Raw genomic sequence first — 11,780 nt, 5'->3', positions numbered from 1 at the left:
GATATTTAAAGCAATAAGTGAGAAATAAAAAAAAGACAATAAAAATAAAATAAATTTGAAAAAAATTAAAAAAAAAAATGTATGATAGTAATAGTAATTACTTAAGACAAATATGAGAAAATAATTACTGTGAATAATAAATTCTTTTTAATACAAAAAAATTATTTAATAAAAAAATGTTAATCTACTTTTATTTCAAAAATGAATTGTCACTAAAATGTATTCCTCAATCTTTTTACTATTTACAATTTATTTGTTGTAATAATATTTACGCAGTGTTTATAAAAAATAATGCTTCAAAGCCACCAAAGGCAGTCAGCGTTTATTAACAGCATATCAGCATTAAACCCGTCACAATATTTTTTCAGCTGACTACAGKTAAAATGGAAGACTCTTTATATCTGACACAAATGTGTAGTATTGTAGTAAATATATTTGTAATAATTTTTTTCGAGCACATTTACAACAAAATTATTTTTATTTTTATCGTAAATACGAATAACTGTAAAAATTATAAATATTTTATTCAATTAAATATATACTTTAATTTGTTTATTAATTAAAAAAAGAAATATAGTGCTTAAACTAAGAGCTTTAGATTTTTTATACAATATTAGAAAGACTATTAAACATAATAAGAGGTAATCACGAACTTACTTAATTAWTTAAATTTTAAAGAAAATTATTTATATAATAATAATTAATTTTTAGGTTAAGGTCGCCTTGAGAACATACTATTGTGATTTCATAATTCTTGAAACCATGCTAGTATTGAAATATAGAGTACTTMATGGGACCAACTACTTTGAAATGCAAAATTGTGAGCTTTTAACTTAAAAAATTAAATTTCTCTAAAGCTTTCATTCTTTTTAAGCTTTAAAAGCATAGAAACTTAATTTTCAATATTTCAGACCGAAAGTGTTTGAATAATTAAGTATAAGCTCCTTGTAATTTATATCATATACATTTCTTAGGGGTTGTAGTCCATTAAAAATAATTTGTAATAAGTGATAAATAAGTTTTTTATAAACCTCGATGCTAAAAAAAAATTTAATATTAAAATCTGCATGTAGTAATATTATTGTACTACGTTAGCCTCAAATTGGCTGGAATTTGGGGTAAAAAACTGTTTTGGCTCCACTTTTTTGTAAATAAATGCTATGTAGAGCGCTCAACTTTTACTAAATCAATCAATTAATCTTAAAATTAAGCAACCAAAGCGAATTGAAATTAATTACTTTTTTATATACATAAATACTTTTCGCAGTGTCACCTATAATTAAGTAATTTGTTGTTTTGGTGATAGCTCGGAAAGCGCTTTATAACTTTGTCATTTCTTCAATGTCACACCTCCTCAATCTACGCGCTAACGGTGGTATGAATAAGTCTACATCGATCTGCTGACTATCTAGATAGATTTGTTTATTGTCAGCCCATTTCAACACCTCCAATAGCAAACTTAAAACATAACCTCCAATTATGGTTATTAAAAAACCAATTACGGAGAACCACAAGTATGACAATCTATAAAACCAATTATATTCAATTGCTGGCGACGCTGTCTTTGGTTGTGCGGTTGTTGTATTAAACGTCTGTGTAAGGGCCGCGGCGACCAAAGTCATATTACCATTCCCAGCAGTTGGGCAACCATCATCTTTAAAATCTAATGGGGTTGGCGGTTGTTTCGGACCACCGAAACCGATAATGAAGGAAAATATGAAACCGATTAGTAGGCCCAAAAGTACGCCACGTTGATTCGCACGCGTCGTACATAAGCCGAGTGTGAAGAGAGCCAACAATGGTCCACCAATTACACCGAAAATGGTGAGAGATGCTTGTAAAACGCCACCCATAGAACTAGCGGTGAAAGCCATCCCGATGCAGACAAGCCCATAAATGCAGGCCATGATTTTACTTGGCAGTGTTGATTTTGTTTCATGTAACGGTGTTTTCGTAAAGTGTTTATACAATGGTTTGATGTAGTCTTCTAAYGTCACAGTCGATAGCGAGCTGACGGCTGATGAAACAGTCGAGAGACTGGCGGAGAAGATACCCGATACAAAGAGACCACATAAGCCTGGATACTGACCTGTTTGGAAACAGTGGTAGAAAATGGCATAATAATTTAATGAAKATGATGATAATGTGGATTGAGATTTGCGATTAAAGCAGAAAAGAGGAGCTTTATAAAGTATTTAACACATAACATAAAAACTGTTAACTCGTTCCTTGTGATATAATCGGAATTGGTTTTAATATTAGTGGCTGAAATAAAATGAATCTTACAAAAATAAATATTAGGGGAAATCTCTTAAAGGGTTTCCACTTATAGAATTGTACAACATAGCGCAATAATATTAAATCCAGTTCATGCCCCACACTAATATTCTTTTTATTGCGATGAATTGTGTTGAATAAAAATGTATGGCTTAATTATGCTTTCAATCAATCAATTAAAAACAAATTCAKACTCTTACCCATTGTATCCACCGCAAATAAAGGCATCAATTGATCTCTTGATTGTATTCTACCCTCCAGTAGCGGATCRCAATTTCTGTAATAGTGAAATATCGCTAAACCACTGAACAATGTGCTGAAACTGAGCAAACTCAAAATGGGCAAATTCCACCATAGTGCCGCCTGGGCGCTCTTCAAATTGCGTACACTCAATAAACGTTGCACTTGCACCTGATTGACACCATACAATGACATATAAGTCACCATACCACCAACAATGAGACTCAACCACGTGTGTCGCACAGTGGGATCCAGAGAAAAGTCCGTAAAATATATACGATKACGCTCCTCGGCAACTTGCCAAATTGGCGCCAAACCACCAGCTTTGATTGCCGACACCACGATTACTGCGTAAATGGCMGCGAACATTAAAAGCGATTGAAATACATCCGTTATAAGCACAGCTTTTAGGCCACCAATTGTCGAGTAGAAGGTACAAATTAAACCAATAACCAATATAGCGGCTGCTTTGCTCACACCGGTAACAGCTTCGAGTGCTAACGCTGGCGCATAAAGTACAATRCCCRTRTARAGTATCATCTGTATRGAGTAGGCAATCGARGCGRCGAGACGTGTTGAGTGACCAAAGCGACGTTCCAAGTATTCATAAACACTCATGGTGCGCATGCGATAAAAGACCGGTAGGAATAAATATGCTGCAATCGGTGTGCTTATGATGTACGCCAAATTGATTATACAAAACATGGTACCAAATTGATAACTTTCACTGGAAACACCAAGTAGCGTGATGGAGGACATAAAGCTCGCCATCAAGCTCACAGCAACCGGAAATGTAGTCATACTCTGATCGGCCAGGAGGTATTCTTTGATTGTTTTCTGCTTTCCGCCCGTATAGCGATAATAAATGCCAATCATAGCCGATATTGCCAATATGATAATCAGCACGGCAAAGTCCCAAGTATCAAAACTGGGCTCCATCGTGTTCACTAATATTTATACAAATAAAATTAACTGAAATAACGCAGCAATGTGGGAGTTTCCTGTCTAGTTACAGCTGACATATGTATCTATATATTATATGGAACACAAATTTGTTGCTAAGATATCAGAATAATAATATAATGAAGATATATGTATGTAATATGCATATTTATCGAATATAATTACAATTACATTACAAAAAAAAAATATAAAGTAAATAAATCATTAAGTATTGTCGCGAATTTTATTACATGCATATGCCCATATAGTATGTATGTACTTCAATTTATTCTCAACCTTCTTAAAAACAAAAAATAAAAATAAGAACAATTAAATATATAAATGTTAATTATATGCAATAATAAAAACATTTTATAATTTTAAAAGCAATTTTCGAATTCATTATTAATTTTTAAACAACAAAAATAATTTCTAAACCTTGAAAAAATTATATTTAAGTATTTATTTTTCTGAACTTTTAAAATAAACATTTATTTTTTAAATCAACTTGATGTTGTTCAAATAAGTTCATTTCCAAAATAACCGGTTCTTCCATATTTTTTTAATATAAATTTTTAATTACTATACCTCATCCAGTGCCAGTGACACGGTAGTCTTATTTACATAAAGTTGTGGTCTTAAGCCTGTTTGGCATTTATTTGACTAATTTTGGAAATAATCTATATAGTTTTAATTTTTGATTAATTTTCAAAATTAAGCGTTTTTTTGAATACTTTTTAAAGTATATTTTTAAGTCATAAAATCGCAATCCAAACTTTTTTTCGATTATTTCACTCACACAACATTTTGTCAATTAACAAAAATATTTTTATCATTAAAACTTTAAATTATTATTGGCATAAATCGTGAGTAAAATATGGATATGTTTGTATGTAAAAACTAAAATTAAAAGTTYCAACAGGTAAGCTATTTTCATATGGTCATGGCAAATAAATAATTTATTTTTTCGTAGAAATTTAATAGCAACAGATTCAAAGTATATTGTCTTCAATAAACAATACTGAGAGCTTGAAAACGCAAAAAATAACTACTTTTGCTTTATACTAGCTTTTAATATATTTTACATTATACATGATTTCTTGCAAGTCACCACCAAAACAAAATTTACGAGAGAGCATTTGAATATTTGCATAGTTTACCGGCTATACTTCATTCGTAAACACAGCTATATTCACGCATATTTTCACTTGAAATGCAAATAATCGGTTTCACATTACAACTGAGCACTTATTTACTTGTGGAAATTATTCTAGTTTATTTTAATTTTTTAATTAAAAAACGTTGTTAATTTGTTGTTTTTGGCTCTTAATTTTTTTTTTTTTTTGTGCAGAAGGACATGTGCTTCCAAAGGTCTAATTAGAAAAGGTACAAGTTCAACCACTTATGTATATGTGCGTCATTAATTTAGTGTATTTCGCGAGAAAACGTTCAAAACGTTCTATATTTGTAGATACATACATATTAATATACACYAAGCATGATAGCAATTTGTATTTAGTTTGTTATATACATATGTATTTGCATTTAAGTATGCATGTGTTGCAAAAAAAAATACTTGCGCACTAAAATTTTTTCCTCGCACTTTACATAAGCCCACATACATATAATAGTTCAATCGTTAYAATCACTAACTAATAAAAATTCGGCATATTCATTCTACATTTATTTATCAATTATAATCAGCTGATGTCACAACGAACCGATTAACTTGCATTCAAACGTATATTCTTTTATCACTTTATTACCGCACTACGTAACTTTAAAACTATCTATTTTACGATTTCGACTTCCGACACATAAAACATCCGACTTCTTCGAAAATCCAATAAGAAGTGAACAAAACGGTTGTATTGATAGGATACTCTCTATCATGGTATTTTCAAAGAGCAGAAATGTGCCAAACAGCTGATGTGAGGTGAATTAGGAAATTCTTTGAGACACACAGTGTGTACAGTGTTCATAAATTTTTTGTTTTTGTAATAATTTAAAGAATATTCAAGTAATATCTGTTTTCCCTCAAAAACTTTTTTAAATAAGTTTAAATTTATCTTTATATAACAAATGTAAACGAAAAGCAAGTATACGATTTTTACAAAAATAAAAACCTACAAGTTCGTTCAAATTAATGTAATTAAAATCGTCTGGTAGCGTGAAAATTCGGCCAGCTGTTGGCTGACAGCAGTTTTTTACTTTTCTTTATTTTTATCTATGTATTTTATTTTGTGAGATATTTTGCGGCTGTTCAACAATAGTTTCGTTAGCTCAAACTATTTATTTAATTTCATAAAGTAAAATATGGAATTTACAATAAATCATTATTTCAGTAAGCAGAGTAGCCGCTGTGGCTATTGTAAAGGCTTAAAAACATCGGTGTCCCATGGTAAGTTTGGAATTTCAACTAATATTCTGAATGGAATAATATGCATGTCTGTATATATGTATGTATATTGATTTGTCAACAAAATATTGAATAATAAATTGTTCAATACAACAAATATAGAAAAAATTTATGGTATTTGAAAGGAATAAAAAAACAAAATGCTAGTAGGTAGTATGTACTAGGTATTATTTCCAAAAATTCAATTTGATGCCTATATGTAGTTGGATACTTAGTATAGCATGGTACATACATATGTGCATAAATGTAAACTTTTTTCCTAGAAAATTKTCATTCAAATTTGTTAACTTGCTATATTATTGTTATTGCATTTTATTAGTCATTTAGAACCTTATCAGNTTTTTTTTTTTTAATTTTTAGGTATGCATTCATACACAATGTTTCCACAAGATTACCAGGAGTTGATCGATCGCGGCTGGCGCCGTTCCGGTCTTTATTGTTATAAACCACTGAATAATGAAACCTGTTGTCCTTGTTATACAATCAAGTAACTATATTATTTATGACATTGTTTTTTTATAAATCATTTATAAGATGCACCTAATTTTAAAGATGTGATGCGTTGGAATTCAAACTYACTAAATCGCATAAGAAAATTTTGAAACGCATGACGCGTTTTATTCGTGATGGTAAAAAAGATAAAAACGAAGATTCGATAGCAACCAGCACAGCCAAACAGGTTAACGCGGATGATGGGGCAGTTGGCGGTGCAGATAATGAAATGGATAYTATGGGTGGAATAAGTGACGAACCGCGAGAACCAAATTTACCTATTACTGATGTCGATCTAGCAGTTGTGGCAGCCTCCAATCCSGAAAAGCATGAGGCAGCGCGCAAAAAACATGAACACTTCAATGATCAGACGGTGTCGCCAACAAAAWGTATTAATACCACACCTACAGAAAGTGCGGATGTGGCAGATGGTCAAATTGCAGCTAAGAAATGTACGAAATGTAAACTTTTTATACCCTATTAGCATGACAAACCGAGTCGGTCCGTCCGTCTGTCCGTATCGGGAACTAGTCGCTTAGATTTTGGGCATCGGTCGGCAGACTACTACTACAAACTACWGTAAAAATAGCTGCCGTACATAAATCCATAGTTTTTAGGTGTTACATTGACAGCCTGTGCTTCTTCACTCCACATATGACCGCAATAACTGCTAAAGTACAAAGCCGCAACAAAAGCTCAAGTCGCTAGCCGGCAGCTCATGAGGAAAAGACAAAGAAAAGTTGTTGGCAACATACAAAGCAAAAAGCMAGCCGGTCATTAGTCAGACAAAAAGCTCAAAACGTTCCCAAATCTTGCTCCCGAACGATTACAGTAATCCTTCTTGATGTCTCCGGTTGAATATTTGCACAGCGGGACTGGCATGTTTCCGATCAAGGAGCATAATGAATTCCACGCATTTTCTGCTGTTAACTTTTTGCCCTCTTAGTGAATGGCGTACTTGGTGACGAACTACACCACATTGCAGATTGCAAAATACTCACGAGAATCCAGAATCACTCTCGTGCCATTTCGTTCTTGATACTGTGGTATGTTAAACTAATACTTCCAGCGTAAAATGAGTCCCCACATATCTCTAATCACCTCTTTGCATGCCCAGTGATCCCAACTCATGTAACACTCCGCTGTTTATGGTCCGAACGTATCGAAAGAGCGCGTTCGTTGCAGTTAAATGACTTCGATGACAAACATGACCCTGGGTGTAGATAACCGTTACAATAACAACGATCAAAATCATGTTTTTGTAAGGAACACACCACTATAGCAAATATGTTATTACATGAAGATTGCACCTTGATCTTAGTTCTATTGTGCCCTACTATAGCATATATGTAGCTGGCTGAACAAATTCAGTATTTGTGAAGTTTATTACAGCTTCGGTGCAATATTCTTATTCGCAATTACTTTTAACTGATATTCAAATCCTTCTAGCACACGATGGCATAAACGTACAACGGAAGAAAGCTAAGATACTCCGTCTGGAGCGCAGGCAAGCAAAAATTGCCGCTAAGGGTGTACAACAAACGGAAGATACAAAAACCACAAGAAAAAAGCAAAAAAATTCTCAAGAGAAGACGCTTGCCGACTATTTTGCCGATGTCCAACCGAATGACAAACACAAATTACAGGTAAGTAACAATTTCTAAGCTTTTTTTTTATTTTATATTATTTGCGATATATGGGTTATCATTGTTCTGGCAATTTGGTAGAAATATTCAACTCATGTATATACTATTTACATTCTAGAAGCTCGTATAATAAAACTACTTAAATAAATAAAATATCAATCTTCATTTCGATTCGATTTGTATTGTTGTTGCTATTTACAGGTGATTTTAATACCGCCGAATAAAAAACACGTTACTGATGAAGCATTCAATTTATATAAGAAATACCAATTGCTCGTACACAATGACGATCCTAATCGTCTAACACCATCTAGTTTAGAGCGTTTTTGTTACATGTCTCCTGTTAAGGTAATTAAATGGATTTCTCATCTATATTTCACAGTTAAAACTGGTACAAGTTAAAAGCCAACAATTTAAGGATACGCTAGATACGACATATGCGCTTTACCAGAAGTATCAAACAATCGTACACAATGATCCACCTACTCTTATTAGTGATTATTTGGAATTTTTACAAGAGTCACCAATCAAGGTTAAATTAAAGAAAAACTAACAGTTATTATTTTGATTGTTTTTTTTTTTTTTATTGACAAGCATATATTTCATAACGCCGAAATTGCGTCAAAAAGTATTTTTGTTTTATTTAATGTTGTTGTTCTCTTGCTTTTGCTTGTAGCATACGAAAACACGTGATGGTCCCGCAGTCGGTTATGGCTCGTTTCATCAACAATATTGGTTGGACGATAAGCTTATAGCAGTCGCTGTAATTGACATACTGCCATATTGTGTTAGTTCAGTATACTTTTTCTATGATCCAGACTATAGCTTCTTGTCCTTGGGTACCTATGGTTCTCTGAGGTGTGTTGGAAGTGTATATGTTGTTTTTGCATATAACTGTGTTTTTTATTATTACAGAGAAATTGATCTTGTCCAGCAATTGGCTGACAAAGTGCCCGCTCTTAAGTACTACTATATGGGTTTCTACATACATTCTTGCCCCAAAATGCGTTATAAGGGCCGTTTGACGCCCTCATATCTACTATGCCCCGAGGTGTACACTTGGCATCTGTTGACTGATGGTAATAATAATAATAATTAATTCTAATATAAATTAAAAATTTGCCGAAAACTTATATTTTTTATTACAGAAATTCGTTATAAATTAAATCAAAATAAGTATCAACGTTTTAATGAGAATGCCAGCGCTAAAGATGCGGAGAATTTTCAAGAATCGGACTTAAACAAAGCTGTGCTCTTATACGACAACACTTATTTAACTTATCGACAGTACATTCAGGTATGTATACTTTAATAACTACTAGCAGCGGTTTTGGCTAATTAAATTCGTTTTTTTTTTTTTTTATAAAATAACTAACTAAGTTAATTTGATTTATTTTGTTCTAACTGTAATTTTTTGGTTTTGGCATTTGTTAACGGCAATTTTTTCATATTTTTACTGTATATTTATATTAGAGCCAGTCGATTTTTTTCCTTTTGCGATCTACCGATTTTTAAACCGAAGTTTAAAATATCTGAGTAATCGGTTGTATGGGTGATGCGTGATTTAGCTATCCAATGTGGCCGATTCCGACAAATGAAGAATAGAATATCCAAATGCACACATCTAAAAAATTTACTCCGATATATTAAAAAACCTTAAAAATTTTTTAAAATCCCTAAAAACCTTCGCCTTAAAAATCGCTAGCACGAAACCGGCTTTAGACCAATARTCTCTTAAGCAAAGTTATTCAGAATGATCCACAGAATCCCATATACGGAATTTTTCCATTGTTTTGTTCCTCGAAATCGCTCTTTATAGGATATATTCAGTTTGCCACGAAGCTTGTAATACTCTGAAGGACATGTCGGACAACTTATAAAATTTTTATTTATATGATCAAAGTGCCGAGCTGCGTCGATTTATCGTCAGTATATAAGCGAACTAGTCCCTTAGTTTTTGRGATATCGGTCTGAAATTTTGCACTTGCTCTTTTCCGGCAAAGAAACTGCTCATTCCCTTGTATGGATTATTTCCTTATTTGACAAAGTGTCTTCACAAAATTTGACACACATCTGACAACCCTCTCCCTGTGGTCCAACACCGTCGAAACAGCACGTTTCCTATCCGTACCGTTGGATGGCCCAGATGACAACTTAGATCCCAACGGAAATTAGGTACCCGTTACAAACCCAAAATTTAAAACGATTGAAATTGCTCAGATCGGATCATTCTTGTATGAACAGTTTTTATATGCAAAGAGTATTATAGCTTCGGTGCAACCAAAATTACTTTTTTTCTTGATTTAACTGAATAGTGTYACTCGGTTTTTAATATTAATATTAAGTTTAAGTTTTTTTTTTTTAATTTATTCATTGCTATGACACAGATTTCATTATTAAGTAATTACTTTAAGAATGTTATTGCAAATTTAGGTTATATAACGAATTGTCTATGATTATAACATATTAAAAAATAATTTTTGCTTCGTTATATTCGATAAAYGTTCAATCAAAAYAAAATAAAAATGTTATTTACTTCAAAGAAAAGTTTGTAAACTCTTTAATTAGAAATCTGTGTCATTTCATAACATTTTYGCTTAAAATTTATTGGTATATCTTGAAAACTCTGCTCCTTTTCCATGTTGTTTAAAATATTGCGCAGTCATTGAAAATACCCAGCATTGACAACATGTTGGACATCATAAGGAGCAGAATTTACAAAAAGGTAATTGCACGTGTTTTATTTACATACATACAGACATATCAACTTACTTTTTATACTTACATATGTACATACATACCAACATACTTTCATATATATATGCATACATACCAACATATGTATGTACTTTCATACCTGCAGCTGCCATTATGTAAATATCCAAATTCATAATTCATTAAATTCATAATTTTCGCTTATTTTGTGAAAAAATAATATATTTTATTTTTTTAAAATTATGTTTATCGGTCTTTGTATTGCACACTATTTGTAATTTTTTAAATTTTGCCCAAATATTTTATTTTCAGATCACTGGTGATGATGATGATCGGGATTTAATAATAGAATACGGCAAACTGGTCGGAAAGTCACTGGCCCATCGTATGCTCTATGTCAAAACTTAAAGTTGGCAACCTAACTTTGTATTTGTAAATAATATTTGAATTTATGGCATAATTTCTTTGAATACAGTTGAACTGTTTAACTAAATTTATGCTTATTGTGAATTAATAGTTTTTTTTAAACATTATCATGTATAATACTAAAAATGCTATTGTTTTATTTGAAATCACKGTTTAGCAAAAACGAACTAGACAAAATAAAAATTTAATTAATACAAAATACCTATGTTTCATCAGTAAATGAAGTTTTTTTAAGCGACGAAAGTTGTGTAAAAAAGCAAAATGTCAAATAAAAAAGCTTGGGTAAAATATTTATAGCTGGCAAAAAAATATATAGTTAGATACATATGGTATGTAAATCTCAAGAGATTGTTGTTTTATGTTGGCTAATGATTTACTGCTTTACGGTATAAATACTGTAATATATTTTACAATATTTACTTTAGTTAATACGCCACTTGTGGGTGCATATAAATATGTAAATAAGTGTAAATAYGTTTTTGATTCATGAATATAGCAGCTAGTAAATTATTGTGTAACACTTCAGCTATAAATAAAAGCGCATTAACGGTAACGGGTTTAAGCTTCTAAAAATTTTATATCAAAAAATTGCCTTATTCAGCTCGCGGATATAAAAACTATTT

General features: G+C 31.7%; 2 protein-coding genes across 6 annotated transcripts; one reads left to right on the top strand and one right to left on the bottom strand.

Moving 5' to 3' along the window:
* Nucleotides 1-609: 609 nt before the first annotated feature.
* LOC108967315 (putative sodium-dependent multivitamin transporter) lies at nt 610-5,316 on the bottom strand. 3 transcript variants are annotated; one of them, XM_018930631.1, is made up of 3 exons: nt 5,141-5,316; nt 2,478-3,545; nt 1,320-2,089 (listed from the first exon to the last, which is right to left on the bottom strand). In XM_018930631.1, exons 2-3 carry the CDS (start codon nt 3,454-3,456, stop codon nt 1,320-1,322), a joined length of 1,749 nt encoding a protein of 582 aa, XP_018786176.1. In that variant the 5' UTR covers nt 3,457-3,545; nt 5,141-5,316. The 3 variants fall into 3 exon arrangements, with proteins under 3 accessions (XP_018786178.1, XP_018786176.1, XP_018786177.1); XM_018930632.1 differs by having other exon boundaries at nt 5,226-5,308; XM_018930633.1 differs by lacking the exon at nt 5,141-5,316 and having other exon boundaries at nt 610-2,089; nt 2,478-3,456.
* Nucleotides 5,317-5,681: 365 nt separating this feature from the next.
* On the top strand, nt 5,682-11,324 carry LOC108967275 (arginyl-tRNA--protein transferase 1). Of its 3 annotated transcripts, none has more exons than XM_018930579.1 (10): nt 5,682-5,860; nt 6,239-6,365; nt 6,431-6,822; nt 7,820-8,016; nt 8,399-8,548; nt 8,693-8,874; nt 8,932-9,095; nt 9,165-9,313; nt 10,679-10,741; nt 11,044-11,324. In XM_018930579.1, the coding sequence occupies exons 1-10, from the start codon at nt 5,776-5,778 to the stop codon at nt 11,137-11,139; spliced, it is 1,605 nt and encodes a 534-aa protein (XP_018786124.1). In that variant the 5' UTR covers nt 5,682-5,775; the 3' UTR covers nt 11,140-11,324. The 3 variants fall into 3 exon arrangements, with proteins under 3 accessions (XP_018786124.1, XP_018786125.1, XP_018786126.1); XM_018930580.1 differs by lacking the exon at nt 8,399-8,548 and adding an exon at nt 8,218-8,364; XM_018930581.1 differs by lacking the exon at nt 10,679-10,741.
* Nucleotides 11,325-11,780: the final 456 nt, after the last annotated feature.

Source organism: Bactrocera latifrons, unplaced genomic scaffold, assembly GCF_001853355.1.
Source record: "Bactrocera latifrons isolate USDA-ARS-PBARC rearing strain unplaced genomic scaffold, ASM185335v1 scaffold_182, whole genome shotgun sequence".
NCBI lineage: Eukaryota > Metazoa > Arthropoda > Insecta > Diptera > Tephritidae > Bactrocera > Bactrocera latifrons.
The sequence above is the reverse complement of the archived record's forward strand: the minus strand, read 5'-3'. Positions and strand labels throughout refer to the sequence as shown.